At 40.2% G+C, this 22,180-nt stretch overlaps 1 protein-coding gene across 2 annotated transcripts; it reads left to right on the forward strand.

Moving 5' to 3' along the window:
- Nucleotides 1-2,145: 2,145 nt before the first annotated feature.
- On the forward strand, nucleotides 2,146-17,137 carry Fetub (fetuin B). 2 transcript variants are annotated; one of them, XM_078043825.1, is made up of 8 exons: nucleotides 2,146-2,392; nucleotides 8,525-8,750; nucleotides 9,083-9,193; nucleotides 10,669-10,756; nucleotides 12,605-12,774; nucleotides 13,600-13,701; nucleotides 15,754-15,837; nucleotides 16,678-17,137. In XM_078043825.1, the coding sequence occupies exons 1-8, from the start codon at nucleotides 2,367-2,369 to the stop codon at nucleotides 17,014-17,016; spliced, it is 1,146 nt and encodes a 381-aa protein (XP_077899951.1). In that variant the 5' UTR covers nucleotides 2,146-2,366; the 3' UTR covers nucleotides 17,017-17,137. The 2 variants fall into 2 exon arrangements, with proteins under 2 accessions (XP_077899951.1, XP_077899952.1); XM_078043826.1 differs by lacking the exon at nucleotides 2,146-2,392 and adding an exon at nucleotides 5,611-5,629.
- The last annotated feature ends 5,043 nt before the right edge of the window (nucleotides 17,138-22,180 follow it).

Raw genomic sequence — 22,180 nt, forward strand, 5'->3', positions numbered from 1 at the left:
GAGTATAAACACACACACACACATCCTTGTTCATGTTTGAGTACATGTGTTTGTGTGTGTGCATTCATTCTAAGCCAGGTTTATTGCTTGCAGAGTCTGCGTTTGTTAATTCACTAAAAGTTACTTGTAATCCCTAAGTCAATACTGGTTGTTTTGTAGAATGTCCTTCAAACACCACCACTTCCCCCTCCACATACCACAGAAATGAGGACATGTCCTTCTTAGGACATCACATCAGTAAGCACTTGATATCTGTTTGTCCCAATAACAATGATATTAGTTTTGATCATTTAGTCAAGGTGTGTTTTCCAGGTTTCTTTGATATATAACTATAATTGCATATAATTATATATACATATAATTTCTCTCTTTATAATCAATAAGTAGTCTGTGAGGAAATACTTGGAAACTATGCAGATAACCTATTCCATATCAAATTTCACTCAATAGTTTTAACATACATTGAAGATTCCTGTCTGGATTACTTATTACAATGATGGTTGCAAAATGGTGACTTTCTAATCCATCATTTCTTCTGTATTTAGCAAATGGCATTTCATTGTAAGCAAAAAGTTTCCTTCATCCTTACACAGTATCAGTACAGACCCATTAGTCATTATTTTGTTGAGTGGATTATAATTCACTACTATCATTGTATTTGGATGCTTAGATTGTCCACAATTTAGAAATGGATTTCCTTCAAGTGGTTTATTTTTACATGACCTTATTCATTGAATATTTCCTTACTTTCTGTACACGGTCCACTTGTACTCTCTGTTTCTCTGAAATCAACCATTTCTTCAAGAAATCCTCAAGTATAGGATTTAGAAACCAAGTTCTGGGCAACAGGTGGGCTCATTGATTATAAACTTTCTCAATAGATACAGTTGAAAAGAATACTAATTTCATATGGCTTTATGACAAATTATGAATTCATTCTTCCATCTTTAGTACCAATCCAAGAACCCAGAGTTTCTCTGTTTTCCCTCATTCTCACTCTCTCTCTCACAATGAGTATCTGGGTTCCTGAGCAGTGATATAATTGTCTCAATATTGTAGTTGTAAGAATTGCTATATCCAATCTGCTATGGAAAAACAAGATTTTTTTGCATCCCCCTTTTTTAACTGATGATATAAGTCATAGAACTATGTGCAAAGGGGTTGTTTTCCCCTTCCACTGTGTTTAGTATTCATTTGGAAGAGGCTCATTTGTTTCTGTTTGTATTTAATTTTAGTATCCTCTCCTCTCAGCTTTGTTGAGTGAATTTTATTGTTCCAAAAAATGTAAAACAATATCATGATTTCAAAAGTCAAAACTATGCATAAAATGGTATTGGAATAGTAATGGTAATTTGGAGTAATTTATTTTGTCTTTTATTTATATTCAGAATTTTATTTTCAATATTGCTAGATATTGCTCCCTACAACGGGATTTGGTGGGATCTCCATTGCACATACCTTTCCCTTGATCCCTTCAATTTTACCTGCAACCATATGCTTTCATTTCTTCATCTGAATCTTCTCAGCTCCCAATATTCCAGCTCAGCTGAATCAAAGCTGAGCTTCCACTGAGAGAAAGTGCGTCAGACCTGAGGCCCTCTATGAGAACATATGTTGTGGTCAGATCCTGGTTCTGTTCACTTGGCAGATATTGACATATGTGGGGTATTAGAAAGGACACATGCTTTGGGGTGACAACTGTCAAATGGAGTCAAGATACCTCCAACAAAGCCTCACCTGGGGGTGGGGGGGGAGGTGTAAGCACCTGGCAGGTAGCACAGTGCCTGGCATGCTGTCATAGGCAGTCAGTGCCATCTTTGATTAGTGTGTGGACAGCTGATTGACCAGAACCAGCATCAGCATTTCTGGAAATGCGCTGCACCCTCTGAGTTGGCTTGTAAAGGTGTTGGTGAAGTAAATTGGGAAATTCCAGGTCTGAACAAAGTGCTGGGTGGCTCCTCAGGAAGACACTGAACCTAATTGAAGTTTAGCCTTTGTACTTGGAACCCCGCCTCCAATTCAGGATTCAGGATGTGCACCTGGATCTGGAATCCAGTAAGCACTGTATTGTTCCCAGGAGTTCAGAAGTGACGGTGCAGTTTGCAGAGTATTAAAGGATGATCAGAGAAAAAGAACTTGTCAGTGTTGTCCAGCCTGCTGAGGAAATGCTAGTTCGGTCATCCCTCTCCAGTGGAAATTAACAAACAACCTTCAGGTTTTTACTTCAGTTTCTTGTGCAGAGAGTCAGACTGCAGGCCTGAGTAACTCTGGGTCCTTAGGAAGGACCAATTGCAAGACCTTCAAGGCTGAGGCCCTGCCTCTCAGGTACCACTACCCAGAGAGGACTTTGACTAAGAATTTTTAACATGTCTTGTCATCGACCAACAAAACTGTGAGTATGGGATGTGGATTGGAGATCCTCCCTTTCTTATCTTTTAGAGTCTCTTTGATGAGTTAATGAGGATAAAGGGTGTGCCAGATGGGCTTTACCTGATCCTCACATCCTGTGGAAGAACTGTGGCCTCAGATAAGGTGGGAAACTCATCCTTGGTATGGCTGTTGAGTGCTGAGCTGGAATTGAACCCAAGTTGGTCGCACCCGGAATCTGTGCAGGAAATAGAGATTCTTGCAGGAAGTCACACTTTTGATGCTGTCAGGCAGATTTGCCTAAAGAGTATATCTGATACTGAAAAATGTGCTCTAGATATTCTGAAATTTTTCATTGCCTAAACGTAATTGATCAAGGTAGGAGAGAGGGAAGTTCTAAACATAGGGTACTTAGGGAAGTAGTGGGAGACAGACTATTCCAAGGTGACCTGAGGCTACTGGGTGGGTTGGGAACAATAAACATCCAGTTTACAAGAAGGGTCAGCTGGGAGGATGGGGGAACACGGAAGACACAGGAAGCAAATGTCCTCTTAGGTGCTGAGGACATTTCTTTTTCTTACCGTCCTCCGCCTCTCCTTGCCCATCCTAGCATATTCCTATTTATTCTTCAAGCCCCAGATTGAATGTGACCTCATCCAGGAAACCTGTCTTGACTGCCCCAGAGGAATGAGTTTTTCCTCTGTTGCTTTCCTCGTATCCAAGAACTGTGCCTTTCTCTCTGAAGACAGACCTCAAATGAAAACCTTGGCTCTGAGACCTTGGGCAAGTTATGTAACAGAGGTTCCTCCATTTTCTCATTTGTTCGGTGAGAATAAGAGTGGTCTCTATAGCCCTGGTTGATCGTGGGCTTAAATGAGAGAAGGGACACAAAATATTTAGTTCAGGGCTGGGCATATACTGAGAGCTTCTCAGTGTTATGTATCATGCTGGGCCTCAGCTGTTGTTCATTCTGTGTTTGTGGAAGGAGAAAAGATAAAGAGGGGAAAGGACACAGAGAAAGATAAACAGACTCATTACAGGGATATTTTTCGCCAGGAAAACACTAGCCTGATATTTTAGTGCTGTGGTTGCTGAATAATTTGCTTGAGTATACATCCTACCCTCTTAAGTGCCTGTAACTTCCCCAAGATCTAATCTCCTAGATTACAGATCAGCTTGTACTGTACATCTCCCAGCTCTGCCCCAAGCAAAACCTCAACTATCTGACTTCTCCCTTTTCTAAAGTCAACAATCCTAAATCGCTGCCCTGAATCACTCCAATGTCAGAAGGCAGGTGGGCAGGGTGCCCTCTAGAGCCTCCTCTTCACTCAAGGACAATTGCCTGTTTCTTCTAACCTGACTCTCACCTGGTGTGACCATTTCCCTTTTGCTGGATTGGGAAAAGGCCACTGGCACAGTCACATGGGAATCCATGCTGGGTGGGATAAGGTGAGGTTTCAGAGGTACTGACAGTGATCATTGTTCCCGGGTGTCATATGCTCCAGGCTCTTGCTAAACACATTACAACTCCTGTGATCAGTCCTTATCACACCTTGGAGATGGATACCCCTGCTGCCTTCCCTTTTACACCAGAGGAATCTGAGGCTCCATGGGCTAGTCCTGGGCTGTCTAAGAAAATGGCTACATCTGATTCTTGAACGCCTTCAATATGGCTAGTCTACACAGAAGCATGTTGTGGTGCGAAACAAAGAATGTAAACTGTCTCATAATTTTTGTATATTAATCACACATATGAAATAGTATTTTCGACAGATTGGGTTAAACAAAATATTATTAAAATTAGCTTTATTTCTTTCAACTTTAAAATTTTTTTAAGTTGTAGATGGACACAATACCTTTGTTTATTTATTTTTATGTGGTGCTGAGGATTGAACCCAGTGCCTCACACATGCTAGGCAAGTACTCTCTCTACCACTGAGCACAATCCCAGCCCCTCTTTCCACTTCTTTTTTTTTTTTTAAAGAGAGAGTGAGAGAGGGAGAGAGAGAAAGAGAGAGAATTTTAATATTTATTTTTTAGTTATTGGCGGAAACAACATCTTTCTTTGTATGTGGTGCTGAGAATCGAACCCTGGCCGCACGCATGCCAGGCGAGCGCGCTACCACTTGAGCCACATCCCCAGCCCCTCTTTCCACTTTTTAATGCAGCTACTAGAAATGATAGAATTAACGTGATTTATGTTGTATTTCTACTAGATGGTGCTGGATTCAACAGTTACCCTAAACCACAATCAAACTTCAAACCCAGGCTGATCTGTCTTCAAAGCCTCACTCCTCACTCCTCTGCTGAAACTACAATTCTATACTGATACTAAAGTGTCCCCACATGTGGTAGGAATCAAATATATGTGTACCTGGCCAGGGCTTCTAGGGAAAGAGGAAATATGTTGTCCTCTTTCTACACATTTGTGCATACTCTGAGAGCATCATTGTTTTTCAGAAAAGGAAACTAAATCAGATGGCATGCCCATGGTGTCTCAGACCCTTTACCACACAGTGCTGGTGGTAGAACTTAAACTCAGGACTTGCTGTCTCCAAAGACTAGGCTCTTCATCCTGTTGTGTCCCATGACTCCCATACTCTGCACACTAGAAGGGACTGGGCTCAGGTTGTTGATACTACTTTGAAACCCAGGTCCCTGGGATGTGATGAACAGGTCCATCTTGATGGACCTGAGGAGTGGCATCTTCTCGGGACAGGATGAAGTTATGTGCCATCTTCACGTTGGCACTGAGGGGGCTCTAAGAAACTGCTTTAACCTGACTTCACAGAGGAGGAACTGGGCTTCCGAAAGGTTTTGCCACTAAAGCTCACCTCACACAAATCAGATTGATCCAGGATCTGTGTTGATGTCCACCTGACCATGGGGTCAGCATTCGGTCCCTTTTAATCTGTTTGTTTTCGTCTTGCCTTTCACTGTAGTTGCACTATCGGCCTTCACCTATGGGGCTGGTTCATTTACTCCTGCCTCAGAACTATCTGCTGAAACAGTTCAAAGAACGTTTGTGTACTGATTGCAAAATTAACTCTGTTTTATCCCAGAATTGCAAAGTCTTTTTCTATCCTGATAAACAGAAAAACCTGAGTTTATTTGAGCATTCAAGGTAGCGCTGGACCACAACAGCTGACAGTTTGCCAGGAATAACAGGATGGGGAAACTTTTCATAAAGTTTCTGCAGAAGCAAGACAAGGAAAACAATTTTGCCTGGAGGAGTGAGTACGTGGAAAGTTCCTAGCTAAAGGTTAGTTGATAGTTTCTGGTTGGTTCGGTTTCAAGTTTCAGGTTTCTGTTTACTTTGGGCTTTGATTTGTTCCTGTAGGAATTTAAAGTGCCAGAGCCTCTCCAGTCTAATGGACTCTCGATTCGAATTTTTTAACAATACCCATTTCTGGTTTCTGTGTACATTCTCCTCATATTGTTCTCATTTGAAAAGCCATGCCGATAGTCCACTGTAAAGAACAGAGATCCTTAGATCTGCGTTCTGTAAATCAATCCTCAAACAGTTCTTGTTTATTTACAGAAATTAGTTAGGACTGTACCTTATCAATTTTTATTAGTCTTTATCCATTTTGTGTTGGTATAACAGCATTCCTGCGAACGTATAAAGAACAGATTTGTTTCTTGCAGCTCTGGAGGCTGGGAATCCAAGGTCAAGGTGCCCAGGGCTGGAGAGGGCCTTTCTTCTTGCCATGTTGTCCCATGGGTTAAGGCAGGAGGGCCAAGGAGAAAGGAGGCCGACCTCGCTTTCATAATAAACCCACTCCTGAGATCCTGCCACGAGGCCATTCGTGAGGGCAGACTCTCCTTTCGAGGGTCCCACCTCTCAACACTGTTGCATCAGAAATGAACTTTGGGAGCCATTTTCAAATCAGATTGGTCTTACCTTCAATTCCTGAGAGCATTGTCGGGATACTCAGTAAGTGCTTGCTGAATTATAGAGAGCTATCGTGATTGTCAAGAGCTGGCACTGCAAGCCTAGCTCTGGTCTGGTCTTCCATGTGAATAATTTCTGAGGCAGGTGTTAAGATTCACTCATTTGACAGATTTAGCTATGGAGGCTTACAGCAAGTAAGTGGCTTCCCAAGTTCATTCAATAAGTAATTGAACTACAATTAGGCCATTGCTATCATGTTGGCCCAATGAAAAGAATTCTAAACTAGAAGGTTCTGTACTGCCATTAATTTACTTACGACTTTTTTTTTTTTTTTTTTTAGGCACTCTATCTTCCTAAACCTCAGTTTTCTCATCTGGAAAATATGCCGGTTGGATTTATTAAGTTTTCTTTAAGAGTAGTTTTCAGTGAACTTATGTGCTACCACCTAGTTAGTGACCCAGATATTATGATTTCCCTGTCTATGAGCACAGCTATCTAATGAGAAAAAAAAAAAAGAAAAACTTGTTTCCATTCACATTAAAAAATTTTTTTTTCTGAGTTATTGAGGACTTTTATTTTTATTTATTTAGTTATATGTGGTGCTGAGAATCGAACCCAGTGCCTCACACATGCTAGGCAAGTGCTCTACTACTAAGCCACAATCCCAGACCCTTCGTTCACATTTTTAATGAAATTTAAATTTTATTACAATAACCAACCACATTGATACAGCCAGCAACACAAGTATTTATATTTGTTTAATGTGCAAGCAAAGATTTAAGTAAACATAGCTGCTTTAGAACTATTAAATGTCTTGCTTATATTTCTTTTACTCTATCAGCCATGGCTTACTACACGTGTGTTTCGGTTCAGACCAGAGGGACATTTCTTTCAATCTATTTAGAAGATCTCCACTTCCAGTCAAAATTTTCATTTCATCAAAAAACCCTCACAGACAGCTATCCTAACCTACTAGTATGTAAATTCCCAGAATATACTTGTGGGTTAATTACAGGTGTTATTAACAGCTTTCTCATAGTCCAGTAAGTGTAGGAAAATGTGGCTTAAATGGTTTTCATCTCCCCAAAGATTTTGAGAGCCTTTAATATTTTCTATGTGTGGATACTCTCCAAGATTGCACACAGATGGAGGCAACGGTTCCTAAACCAATTTGAACAGAACCCTTGGGCAAGACAGGGAGGTAGAGAAGGCAGGTAGAGCGTGGGTGCTATTCCTTTCATGACTTGGTTTCCAGGAAAGCTTTTGGAGATAACTTAATCTAGAAGCTCTCTTTTGTCATGGATCTTTTATTTTTTTCCATGATAAATTACATCTGGTGTGTGTGTGTGTGTGTGTATGTGTGTGTGTGTGTGTGTGTGTTTGAAAGTAAATATTTTTTAAAAAATTGTCTTTCATACAACCTCAATAAGTAGATCCTTCCTTGACCCCAGACAAGCTGAAGGAGGAAGGCAAGAGTCCCAACCAGTATCTGGCCAGTGTTCCAGCCTACCTGCCCATCATTATCTTTCTCTCAGTAGTAGATTTTAGCCCCTTACGAATTTGCTTCCATTAGCTCCATAGAAGGAAGAATAGTCTGAGTAGTATGTGAGAACTTTTGAAATCTCATTAGCCCTTTTTCCATTTAAATACAGTCTTTGGCTTAAAATAACCAAGTGAGGCTCCTAATTAGGAACACAACTGTGCTTGTGGTCGGTGACTAAGGCTGCCTTTCGGGTCTAACATGAGTGGTGAACTCAAGAGATTGGCTGGAAAGTCAGAACTCCCTGGGTCTCTTGGGCTCCCATGATCTTGCGCTGCTGCCTGAGGTAAATGTCCAGCTGAGGAGACCAGCAATGAGGAATGTGGAAAGGTGATACCCGCCCCCCATTATTCTGATTCAGGTGGAGACCTGGACACAAAGGAGAATCTAGTTATGATTTCCTAAGAGCCTTGAACAAATGTTTGCTATGATTTTGGGGAAAAGGTTTAAGAAACTTACATTTGTTTATGTGCACACATGAATACAAGATTGATTGCTGCGGGTTGGAAAGTTACAGCATTGGCAAATCCTATCCAAAGTATTGACTCAGGGAAATGCTTGTTCAGAATTCAAGGTGATAAGTTAGGAATAGTATTTCAAATCCTTGTCAGCCATTCAGATTGCAATGATAAAATGGCTCAAGTCTGCCTTAAAGAGCCCCACTGAACAGCCTGCTCCTTCAGTTTCACGGATTGACCCATCCTGGGCCTTGTTCCCCACAGAATGGATCTGCTCCAATTGCTGGTACTCTGTATCCTGGCCACCTGCTACGTGGCTGTGTCTCCACCCAGGGAGATTCCGAAACCTGCACCACTGGTCTCTCGGGGCTGCAAGGACTCAGATGTGCTGTCAGTCGCAGGCTTAGCTCTACAGGATATCAACAAACAACAAAAGGATGGCTATGTGTTGGCCCTCAACCGAGTGAAGGATGTCTGGGAACAGAGACAGGCAAGTGATAGACAGTCCCTCTTCTGAGATAGGCATTTGGACAGACTGCAGAGATGGGCCAGAGGGATGGGAACCCCCAGTTGGCAGGTGCTTTTCAAATTGGATACCCTGCTAAGAATGGAATTGGATACCTCCTCTGGGGGTGCTAAGATGCTCTTATTGGGAACAAGTGCTTACAATGTGCTTTCTCTGACACCTAAGTTTATAAGGCATCTTCACAAACCTCATGTCCTTTGACTCTCCCAGAAATCAGGGGCAGTTTTATCTAGTCTTCATGGGTTTCTGTTTCATCTGGGATATGGTGTGTCTCTCCACCCCTTCCCACCCCACAGGATGACCTGGGATCCCTATTCTACCTCACAATGGACGTTCTGGAGACCAGCTGCCATGTGCAGAGCAGGAAGTCATGGAAGGACTGCAGTGAGAGGCCCTTGCATGAATCAGTGAGTGCTGGTTGTCAGGAAAGAAACTAAGTTCTATAGGGTGAAGACTGTTCAATGTCTGCCATTTTTAAAATATATCCCTCTGTATAATTTCCTGGACGAGGTGCACATGTGCTTATTCTAACACTGGGGACAGAACCAAATTTAATCAGAGGCATTTCTGAGAAGAGACATTAGGATAATGCTGACCAGAATTGAAAAGTTGCCTCCAAATGGTTTTCTACCTCCTAACCTCTCTGGTAGGCTTTGAGCCAGTGTCTAAATTGTGAGAGAAAGATCTAAGGAAAAGATTCTGGCTATGAGATTAAGATAGACAGCAGAAACAATGGAGGGAGAGCTTTCCATTTTATTTTGCTTTCATTTTTGGTTTTAGTAAACATTGACATGAGGTTTGAGGCTTGGAAAAGGGATGGCTCACAGTATGGGGACCCTCAAGGGTGCCAAGGAAGGGTTTTCTGTAACCATAGGACCTATGGGCCTCAGAATCCATCCTTTCTAAGATGACCATTGAAAAGATTTGAAAATAATAGCATTAGTTTTGATTTGGTTTTTAATCACACTGTGATTATTTCTAATAATTGATATGAACTATATAATAGGAATGCAAGATAGTGATGTGTTTAGAAAAATTTTTTATCAACATATATTTTCTAAAGATATATCGTGTGTTTGTGTGTGTGTGTGTGTGTGTAAAGTTTTTGCACAGAGAAAGATATAGATGGACTCATCCTTAATGGTTAACATGGGTAACTGCAGGGGGATGGCAGCTTACAGGAGACCAAAAATACAAACACAGAAATGAAGATTCTAAAGGCCTTAAAAACAAGATATTTTCTAATCATTTAACCAAATTTGTCAGTGTGCACCTAACTGATTTTTTAAAGCAAATAGTCTATTCACCCTGTTGTTGGTTATATTTGTTATGGTGATACTATCTATGACAACACATACACTAAAAAACACATATTGGCTCTAACATGATAGAAGTTTATTTCTCATTCATGTAGAGTTCAAAACAGAAGTTTCTGAGCAGAGGTGGGGTGGAGGGTGGGGGAGGGGTTTATTCCAGGAGGAATATGGAGACAGGGGTTCCTCCTGTGCTGTGGCTCAGGCTCTGCCATCTTCAACTACTGGTTTCTGTTGTCACCAGGCTCAGCTGCATCTTTCAAGAGAAAGAGCATAGTGAATAGAGTGTGCCAGACCAAAAAGTAGTTACTCTGCTCACATCTTGTGGTTAGAATTCAGTGATCCATACTTAACTCTGAGGGAGGATGGGAAGTATATAGCTCACTGTGTCCCAGGAAATGGTTCAACAGTTTGATGATAAATTTCAATTTTTCCCAGCCTAATCACAGAATTTGATTTTGAGTTTCTCATTACTTTACAATGAAACCTCCAAATTTTAATTTGGGGAGTATTTTCAAACCTTGTGGTTTTAAATCAACCATGTTATAAAATGTATTTGTTGATTCCAGGTTTATGGCAAATGTAAAGCAATGTTTTACATTAACAAGCCAAGAAGAATTCTCTATTTACCTGCTTATAACTGTACTCTTCGCCCAGGTGAGAGATCATGATGATTTTGTTAATTTTAATAAAAGATGGAAAGACTATTGAAACAGGGCTCTGCCGAGAGTGTATACAGTTTCTTCTATCCTTGCTTTGTATTGCTTAAACTTCCACTACTTACCTCCCTACTGAAATTCAACTTACACTGCTTCTTTTTCCACAATTAATCTTCCTAAATCACCTTCAATAGTTCTATATGAATGCCCTGCATTAAATTCTAAATTTTCAGTCTTATATAAATGGCACATTCTCTATAACTGGTCCCAGGCTCCCTTCTAGCTATCTCTGCCATTACTGCCATTATTTTCCTGACATTCCATTCAATTGGATGCCGCAATATTATCTGAATACACACTGTACTTTCCAATATCTGCCTCTTGATTGCTTCTCTCCCTTCACTGAGCATGCCTGCCTCTGATGAACTTTATCATTGGAACTCCTGCCAATTCTTTAAGGAACAGTTTCTTCCACATTCTTTGCTATTCAAGAAAGGAAGGGTGCTCTCCTGTTATGTATTCCTACAAGAATTGGTCTAAACCACTCAGGGAGCCCAGACGGAGTACTGCTTTGACTTGGAGTCTTCTATTTCATTTAGAATGTAGAGTGTTTTCTCTTTTTCCCTACTACATACACCCTAGTTCTTTTCAAATTGAAGGAGTCACTCACGTTGTTAAACATATAAAATAATAGCAAGAGAACTGGTGACATTTGAAATATGCACATGTGCACATGCGTCCTTCTGTATCCTCTTTTCACAAGGAAAAGCTCTTTGAAAGCCAGCACCTCATAGCATGAAAAGATAGGATAGGGGTCCTTATCAAGCTGCTGTGTGCCTGTGACTCTTCTTGAGGATCTTGTTAAAGAACAGATTCCAATGCCATAGGCCTGGTTAGAGCCCAAGATCCTGCATTTCAAACATGATCCAGGTGATAACAGTAGAATTGGTTCCTTTAAGTCACAAGGCAACAGAACAAACGTTTTATTAGTTACAGCTTAAGGTTCCAGGTTGTGAAGACAAGACTCACCTAAAATAATTTAGAGAATAACAACTAATGAATAGCCTCAGGAAATTCATGGGAGTCCTAGGTACCAGGGCTCAGAGAGTCAGAAAGTGACAGGTGGGGATGAAGCAGGAGTGACAAGCTTTGGACATAACTCCCCATAATCTTCCTCAGTCCCCAAAACAATCAATCAAAATAATGTGTTTTCTCTGCAAAAATGATTTCAAGGCAGATTCCCTACCTGATTTTCAGAATAGATTTGTCATCCTCAGCGTCTCCCAAACAGAAATTGTGGTTCTACCATTAGTCACATGGTGATTTGACCAATTTTGTTTTCTGGGTCACTTACATTTTCCAGCCCAAAAGGGTGTGTGTTTCCACCTTCCGCTATGTCTCTTACTGAATCTATAAGCATGTAGTAAGCACTCACTATGTGCAAGATATAATGCTAGTTATTAAGGACTAAAAGATAAATACAACATGGCAATAATGACAGCCCAAACTTTTAAAGGCATTTGGTGTACAGAGGCAAAGGAGAAGATGTTAAATTAGTTGAGATGCTCTGTCTTTTATCAATAATAGTGGACTATGTTGTCTTTGAGCACAATTCCTAGAGTAGATAAATTTGTGTGAGGTGGAAACAATTTGGCTTTGATTTCTTTATAAAAATAATACTGTTCACCACAGAAAACTCAATGCCAACAACTAATTTCTTTTCCAGAAAATGTATTTTTTACTCCAGCCTTATCTTATCTATTCAATCTTTACCTTATATGATATATGACTATTATAGGCTTGAAAATCCATGATATTTTTAATCTATTCTCATTGACATTAATAGTTTCTCGGAGAAAAGTTTACAATATGTGCCCTGACTGCCCAAGCCCAGTTCCCATTGACTTGTCGGATCCCAGTGTTCTAGAAGCTGCCACAGAGTCTCTTGCAAAATACAACAATGAGAGCACCTCAAAGCAGTATTCTCTCGACAAAATCACCAGGGGGTCAAGTCAGGTAAGGCTTAAATGCCCAGGTCGGTTACATCGTGTATCTCATACCAGTCACTGTAGATTTCTAAGCTGAAAGGAGAATATCCAGGCACTCTTTTTGATTAGAACCCAATATCCCCTCTACATTCCCTTTCCTGGTAGATTCAATATACATTAAATCATGTTTCAGCTTGTATTATACCATGCCATTTCTATGAGTCATGTGACTTGATTTTATTTCATCAACCAGAAGGCAAGAAGAGAAATGGATTCATAGTCTCATTGGTGGGGTTCTACCTAGGTTTACTAGTTACTACTATGTCCTCATATCTGACTGACCATGGACTACTTCACAACACAACAGGCATTCCATGTTAAGACCTAGGGTAAAGGTTGAGTTCTATAGATTAGGGGAAATGGAGTTTCATTTGTATTTGCTTACATTGATATCTTTCATTTATTTATTTTTGTGGTGCTGGGGATTGAGCCCAGGACCTTGTGCTGCATGTGAGGCAAACACTCTACCAACTGAGCTATATCCCCAGCCCACGTTGATATCTTTCATATGAAAAACAAAAATACAAACCTATATGAGGAAAAATAAGCTTACTAAGGGAAAGTATTTAGGGCCCATTCTAATCCTAAAGAAAGTTATGTTGATCATGTTTTCTAAATAATCAAATTATAGTACATGCTTTGATCTCTGTGGGGATCTACAGGGACAATGGATATGTGTGTTGGCAATGCCTCTGGATATGTATCCTTTCTGTAAATGTAATGCTGCAAACCTGAATGTTTTTCCTATGAAGCAAGGTTTAATTTTAACATCTCAACCCTTGTCTTATTATAGTGGGTGTTTGGGCCTTCTTACTTTGTGGAATACCTAATCAAAGAGTCACCCTGTACCAAATCCCAGGCCAGTAGCTGCACACTCCAGTCCTCTGATTCTGCAGTGAGTATTCCAGAACGTCTTCATAATTTAAGATTGTGTTCACAGTCATCTCTAAGTATTTGCAACATAAATTTTACATAAAATGTTGCAAAGCATGTGCCTTTTTTATTCCCCTTAAGAACAATTGACTAGTTAGGAATCAGGCAGGCCTAGATGCATTGATAAGGGGTTTTATTCAACTATAAGTACAATTTTCATTTTCAATATGATGCCATATTGCAAAAAAATCATCATGGGGACCATAAAATATAGATGAACTGGTGATGATCCTACTTCTATCTGAACAAATCTCCTTACATTTGGAATACACCATGGTGTTCCATTCCTTAGACCACTCTTTAAGAAAGATTAAGTCAAGTAAAAAGTCAAAGAATCCAGGTGTGGTGGCACACACCTGTAATCCCAAAGGCTCAGAGGCTGAGACAGAGGATAGTAAGTTTAAAGCCAGCCTCAGCAAAGGCAAGGTGTTCAGCAACTCAGTGAGACCCTGTCTCTAAATAAAATACAAATTGCCCAGAGTTTAATCTCTGGAACCCCACCGAAAAAAAAAAAAAGTCAAAGAAAGCATATATATTGGGGAGAGCAACTTGAAACCATCTGAGACATCACTGGTGGGAATGTACATTGGTATAATGTGTTGGAGCAAAGCTCAGCAAAATGCACCAAAAGTAATTTTCCCCTTATTCACAATAACAGCTTTATTAAGACATAATTCACGTACCATAACATTCATCCTTTTAAGGTGTATGATTCCTAGTTTTTATTATATTCACAGAGTTGTGTCACCAACACTTTATTACATTAGAATATTTTCATTATCTTCCAAAAGAAACCCCATAGCCATTTTAACAGCTATTCCTCATTGCTGCCCCTGGCAACTGCTAATTTATTATAATATCCTACTATATCTGAAAATGTACATACTCTATGAATCTACAATTCCTCTTCTAGAAATTTGCTCTAAGGAACTAACTAGAGATATGTGAAAAGATAGAGCTGGATATTTAAACAAAAAAAAGTTGCATTCAATGTGGTTGTCATACAAAAAAGCTTGCTAAGATAATACAGAGGAATATTAGATAGCCATTATAAAGATAATCACAGAAGAATATCTAACACCATAAAGGGATTTTCATAATATACTGTTCAGTGACAAAATAGTTATAAAATAATATGTATAATATAATACTAGTTTTGTGGAAATAATATATATAATATGAAAAAAATTTGGAAGAAAAGACATCAAATGACTTGTTGCAGGCAATAAGTATGTTTTTTTTTCTATTTTCTTTTCTTTTTTTTCTTTTTCTTTTTCTTTTTTTTTTGGCACTGGGGACTGAAGCCAGCGGTGCTTTACCACTGAGATACATAGATACATTCCCAGTCCTTTTGATTTTTTAATTTTTGGAAAGGGTCACACTAAGTTGCATAGGGCCTCATTTAGCTACTAAGCCTGGCCCAGAACTTGTGATCCTTCTGCCTCAACCTCCCAGGTTGCTGGGATTACAGGCATGCCACTACACCCAGTTTATTTTCTTTTGTCTGTATTCTAAATAACTATTTATTACATTTGTGGTAAGAAAACAAAGTTATTTTAGTTTGCTATAAACAGAGGTTGAAGGAAACGGAGAATGGTTTTGTCTGAAAAGAGGAAATTCAAGTGGGACATACATAAAGGGCTGCTGTATGAAAGATGAAGCAGATTTTATTTAAAAGATAAAAACAAGCTTTATATAGAACTAAGACCAAGACATAAAATTGTATAGCCACAACTTTCTGCTCAATACAAAAAAAAAAAATCTAATAATCAGAGATCTGTTCATCGAGGAATACTAAATTCTGAATACTGAAAACTGAGTTTTGGGAGCAATTTGACCTAGTTTATATAATTTCTAGGGGTGACAGAATTGGCTCAAAAATCTGCCATTTTATGGTAAGAGCATAAAATATTGATTGGCTGTGTGTCTTCAAAAGCCAAAAATAAGTTGATTTCCGTTTATGATCATCAGTAATCTTAATACTTAACATAGTTTTGTGTTTTCTTTCTTTCAGCCCGTTGGTCTTTGCAAAGGTTCTCTGGCTCAAAGAGCATCAGAAAAATATGTCTCTGTGACTTGTGATTTATTCCCACCGCAGGTATTTTTCGTCCTAATCATCTTTTTTTGAAGAGCTGCTTATTTACATTTAGTAGCCACCATCCCATCCCCTTTGATTTTCCCCAAGATCCCCGATTACCACTTCACTAAGGCTACCCTGAGGCCACACCCATGTGGTAGCTCATCAGAGACCTGTCACATTCCGTTTTAGTCACATTTATGGTCCTGCAGAATTAGGAAGACACACTCAGAAACAGGGCACTACCAGCTCAGAAGGCTTGAGCCTCTGAAGCATTAAACTCAGTTTCCCTGAGAGACCTTATTCCCAAATTCAGGGAGAAGTCATCCATGAAAACATCCCATCCCCTTCCAACAATGTTTATTGAGCTCTAAGACCGCGAGGCAGCCTGGTTGAGTTGCGACAAGCCACCGGGTGCTGGTCCTGGTCTGCATTCATGAGCCGTGTGGCCTGATTCTTGCTTCCTCATCTATAGAGTGGGACTGCCACAGCGACCTCATTCAGATCCCAGAGGGACAAGTGAGAGGACTGGACAAAGGGCATTGTGTAGGGCCTGGCACAGAATATACAGTAGAAGGTGCCTGCAGCTGCCCCTACGAGGAACAGAGAGAGCGCTCACCAGGGACTTTTAGCCTCTCTGGACAGTTGTTCAGCTCTGAAATCAGGAGACTTGCAGTCAGTCCTCTACAGGCCCTGGTTCCCCTGGCCCCTTTCTGTTTTTCTTTTTTAACCCCTTCACCGGGAGACCCATCCCTCTAGCTGGTCTCCTTTTAAAATCTTCTTCCTGAAAGGCATAGACCAGCTTAGCCTGCCACCAGATGTGGCTTATGGAATTCTGCATTTAAAACATTGTTATTTCAGATTCAGTCCCCTGAGGGCGACAACGTAGAAGAGCCCCCCAGAAGAAATACAGCCTCCTCCGAGGCTTCCTACAAAACTGCACCCACCTCTATCCAGCACCTTCCTGACCTGGATGATGAGAAGCCTGAAGATCCCCAGAGCACAGGCCTTCAGGAGGCCTTCCCAGTGCAGCTGGATCTAACCACCAATCCCCAGGGAGACACCCTGGATGTGTCCTTCCTCTTCCTGGAACCCGAGGAGAAGAAGCTGGTTGTCCTTCCTTTCCCCAAAGAAAAGCAGCACTCTGATGAGTGCCCAGGACCTGCCCAAAATACAAGCCCTCTTCTCCTCCCACCCTGAGAATCACAGAGAAGTTTCCTCTGGGGTATAGTACCCTGTGTGAGATGAGAGGTGGTGGAATAGGGTGGAGAAAGAACGGGTTCAGATGAAGAAAATAGCTAATAAAGTGTGGCTTCCATTATTCTTGGTCTCAATTATTGGCTGGAAATGGAAATAATGAGACTCCCCCACTTGGGCTGCCTTGACCTCTGGACACGGTGCTACAGGGTGGGCTGCATCCTTTTCCAAAATGTGATCTTATGCCATGGACCGAGGTTTATCTTTTCAGTGTATCTGTGTGCTCAGCAACCTGTACTAAAGCTCTCCATGAGTAAAGATACTTCCCTAAGTGCAAGAGGTACACGAAACGGGCTCAGCAGCTTCCCTCTTGACCTCCCCTTACAAGACCAAGTCTAGCTGTGTATTGCTCATGCCATTTCCAACACTCAGCCTCTTTTCATCTTCCTGAAGGTCTCTCTGTCTCAACAGATGACTAAGATGGAAAAGAAATGTGCCTATGACCTGTGCAGGGCCCTATGGGAACATCAGGCCACAAGAGTTCTTATTGTCACAAATTCTTAGAACAGAAGTTGAAGGGCCCATCAATTGTAGTCTTTTTTTTTTCCCATATTTAAAAAACACTGGGACAAGCTGGGTGTGGTGGTGCTGTCCTGTAATCGCAGCATCTTGGGAGGCTGAGGCAGGAGGATCACAAGTTAGAGGCCAGGTTTGACAACTTAGTGAGATCCTGTTTCAAAATAGATGAATAAAAAGGGCTGGGGATGTAGCTCAGTGGCATAGCACCCCTGGATTCAATACCCAGTACCAGAAAAACAAACACACCCAACAGTGGAACCAATTTCCCCTTAATCAGAAGTATTTCTGTGTGCACACACTCACACACACACACACACACTCAGGAAATGACTTTTGACATCTTGTCAAATAATTTGCCCATATAATGATTGCCCTCCATCTTGGTGGCCATTTCTGAGAAGTGATGCACAGCCCTTGGCCTAATTTATGTAAAAGAAGTAGATAAAACTCACACCCCATTACTCTTACCTATTACCCATAATAAGTTAGAAGTTGGGGAGCAAATGTCATGTGGGTTCAGTCAGGGTCTGGAAAGGGGCAGAATGGTCATCAAATAGCTCAACTGAAGATCCATCAGTGAAGGAACATTTAATGAACGCTTGTGGGCCAGGTCAGGGAAGGACAGGGGAGGCTGAGGCATGGAGAAATAGTAACCACAGGGAAGGCAGAGGAGACGTGGCTGGCTTACCCAAGCCCAGCACAAATTGGAGCTGTGGAAGAGGGGCCACCTGGCAGGAGCTACCCTGGTGGTGATGCAGCCATTGCTGAACTCGCTGCTGATGAGTGGGAAGGAGCATGGCATCAACATGGTGCCCTCTCCCTGCCTCCCTCTCTTCTTTCAATCTTCTCTTCCCTTTGGCTCCTTGAACCCCATGGTAAACCAGTAAGCTGGGGAACCTAGATTCATCATTCTCCTCAGGTCCTGACTTGGGTTCTTCTCTGGCTTGCTTCTTGCTGTTTCTCTAGTTTTTTATTCTTGACCTTCTTTTCTTACCCTGCAAAGTCCATGCAAGCTAGCTAATCCAAATGCCAGCTAATAGTTTCAAAATGCTGTAACATTATTCATTTGAGGCTTTGTATTCAGATAATCAGTGGTTTCAAATCGTCTCTGTTGAAACACCAATCTCCTATGCAGAAACGTCTGGTGTTGAGCATTTCTAGTTATGTGGAATTAAGACTTAATGCTGATGCATCTTTAGAAGTAACTTCTTAGCCAGGTAGGGGGACACATGTTTGTAATCTCAGCTAATTGGGAGGCTGAGGCAGGAAGGTCACAAGTTTAAGTCCAGCCTATGTAATTTAGGGGGACGCTGTCTCAAAATAAAATATAAAAAGACTGAGGATGTAGCTTAGTAGTAGAACACTTGCCTACCATGCACAAGGCCCTGGGTTCAATTCCTCCCCTCCCCAAAACAAAACACAAACGAATAATGAGACCACTACACATCTATGAGATTGTCTAAAATACAGAACATTGATAATAACATCAAATGCTGCCAAGGATGTGAAGCAACAGAAACTTTTAGCCACTGCTGGTGGAAATGCAAATTTGTACAGCCACTTTGGAAAATAGTTTGGCAATTTCTAAAAAAAAAAAAAAAAACCCTAAACATGTTCTTATCATGTGATCCAGTAATCACACTCCTTAGTATTGACCCAAATGAGTTAAAAATTTACATCCACAAAAACCCATACATGGATGTTTATAGCAGATCTACTCATCATTGCCAATACTTAGAGGGAACCAAAATGACCTTTAGTAGGAGAATAAATAACTACAATATGGTACATCTAGACAATGGAATATTACTTGTCACTAAAAAATATGAACAATCAAGTCATGAAAAGACATGGAGGAAATTTAAGTGCTTATTACTAAGTGAAAGAAATCAATCTGAAAAGACTGCCAACTGTTTGATTCCAACTATAGGACACTCTGGAAAAGACAGAATAGTGATGACAGTGAAAAATATCAGTAGTTGCCAGAGGCTAGAGGGGAGAGAGGAGAGAGAGATAAATTAATAATGGAGCACAGAGGATTTTTAAGGCAGATAAATTATTCTGCGTGATGCTATAATGGTGGATACAAACATTGCACATTTGTCAAAACCCATGCTATGTACCCTACTGAGTGGAGAGGAAACCCTAATGCAAACTATGGACTTCCGGTGAAAATGATGTGTCATTGTAAGTTCTTTGGAGGGAACAAATGTGACCGTCTGGGTTCAGATGTTTATTATGGGGCGGGGGAGTTTGTGAGCATGGAATGAGAAAGTCAAGAGTACTTAGGAACTCGCTGTACTTTCCACTTAGTTTTGCTGCAAACCTAAACCTGCTTTAAAAAATAATGTCTATTTTTTGAAAGTATAGTAACAAAATAATACATTAAAAGTCTGACCAGAATTGACTTCTTTTTTCTTAAAAGAAGTGATTCCTATTACCAAAAAAAAATAAAAAATAAAAACCCTGATGCTAGAAAATTATATTAACTGATCCAGTGATTCTCAAAGAAATAATCAGAGATGTACAAGGATATTTACTGTAGCACTATTTATAAAAACAGATAAATAGAAACAACGTAAATGACCAAAAATGAGGAATGTTGAATATATTAATATTTATATAACTTGCAATATACCATGATCTCTGAAAATAATTTTCCGGAAGAATATTTAATGATCTTGACAAGTCCTCACAGTGTAACCTTAAAGGAAAAGACAATTTTTAAGCTACATATTATAGGAAATTGTTTAAAGTCTTTCCCTAGGGAAGGGATTGTATGAAATGAAAGGGAGAGAGACTTAATTTTATTTAATAATATTGTTTGTTTTATTTTATGTGAGGTTTATGTTTAAAATTAAAAATTATATGATTAGAATAACCCAAATATTTAAAATCCTATAAAATACCCAAAACAATACTTTAAAATGTTATATAGTTTCTACTAATACCTGAAAAATTAAGTTATAAGTAAATAAATACTTAACAACAGTGAAGGAAAAAAATCTGTATGTACAGAATAATTCCAACAACATAAAAAAATCTGTGTTGTATATATCCAAATAGAAAACATTCTATAAAGAAATTATGTTATAGTTGATTTTTCTCATGGGTAGTGGAATTTGAGATGAATTTTCTTTATACTTTTTGTACTTTTCATACTCTTTTTTTGCAAAGAATGTGTATTCTATTATGAGCAAAAAAAAAAATCTTAAAAGAATGAAAGTTCTGTTAGCTGACTTTTCCTGAAAACATAGTTAAAACACCTAGAAAGTACCTAAATGCCAGAACGAGACCGTGGAGGTGAAGATCTGTGTATTTCAGTCTGCCCCAAAAGCCATCCTGTGAAGTCACCTCCACTCCTCTTCCTCTATCACATCTAAGGCCATTCTCTGGTTCTAGACCATCTGGGAAGCTTTCCCAAAGCCAATGTCAATGCCTAGAGCATTTGACAGTTCTCAGAACTGAACATACACTTTGTGCTCCCTGAGACACCTCAACCTGAAGCTTCCCTAGTTACTGGAAAGGCATCGTTAGCACTGTATGTCTTAAATATTCAATAAAGCCAGGGGTAGGGAATGCCTGGGTCCTGTAAGTACCCCCAAATCTCAGCAAAACAGTACTGTAGGGAAAGCATAAACTGTCCTTCCTTTTTCCCAGTCCCTTCATTCCCATCCCTTAATTTACTCCAGCATCGGATTTGCCCAGGCACTCCATATTGGGTGAAAGACTTGATTAAGGAGCTCAACTCATTAGAACAAAAACTGTTTTTGTTTTAATCAATAGTTTCCCCCTGCCCCACTGGGTTGGAGCCCTTAAGGATACCTACAGCAGATTCCATAGTATTTCTATCCTTCTGAGTTATACTATAGTGGTCCCATTTGGTTGTTTAAAAGCCAGTTGTTGTTCACACTAAAAGTTCAGTCTCGAACATTATCCTAAACATGTTTCTTCCACTTTAGCACTCACTAAACCAACCTGTGACCCTTGGAAGTGAAGTCTATTTTTCATATAACTCCTCCCTTTTCTTTCTTCTAATTCTTTCACTTGATTCAGTTCTATCTGGATGCTCAATTATTCTCAATTTTGACTGCACACTGGAATTACTTGGGAATCTAAAAACTATCCAAACCCAGATCCATTCTGATTGAATTGTTTTGAAGGGTCTTGGATCCCAGGATTCTTTTTAAATTCCTTGGGAATTTCTAATATGAAATCAAGATTCAGAACTATTGCTGTAGAACCTTACTGTAGAGAAAGTACAGGGAGGAAGGGAGATGCTGTCTTCTGATTGTTCGTTGGTAGTAGGGAGGGAAGTGAAGTTGATTCCCGTTAGTCTTTTCAGAAGTGGCTGGCCTCTGCAGGTATGAAGGTTCCACATAGGTATATAGGTTTCTTTGGAGGGTTAGTGGCAGGGGGTCAGGTGTATCCCAGCCCTGCCTTCCAATGCTGAGCCCTCCCGACAGGGGACAGGTATTCAATTGCTTGACTCCTGTACTCACCCCTCTCCTCTTGCACATGAACCAGTTCTGTTTGGCATGCTTTAAGAGCCACAGAGAATTGGGATGATATAGGAATGCTCCCCACT

The sequence above is a fragment of the Ictidomys tridecemlineatus genome, chromosome 3 (genome assembly GCF_052094955.1).
Source record: "Ictidomys tridecemlineatus isolate mIctTri1 chromosome 3, mIctTri1.hap1, whole genome shotgun sequence".
Taxonomy (NCBI): domain Eukaryota; kingdom Metazoa; phylum Chordata; class Mammalia; order Rodentia; family Sciuridae; genus Ictidomys; species Ictidomys tridecemlineatus.

Bases quoted from the DNA above. Each gene is read 5' to 3' on its own strand.
- Fetub (XM_078043825.1), top strand. From the start codon at position 2,367: ATGTCTTGTCATCGACCAACAAAACT. The intron at 9,194-10,668 runs GTGAGTGCTGGT...TGTTGATTCCAG, and splicing joins AGAGGCCCTTGCATGAATCA to GTTTATGGCAAATGTAAAGC. The intron at 15,838-16,677 runs GTATTTTTCGTC...TTGTTATTTCAG, and splicing joins GTGATTTATTCCCACCGCAG to ATTCAGTCCCCTGAGGGCGA.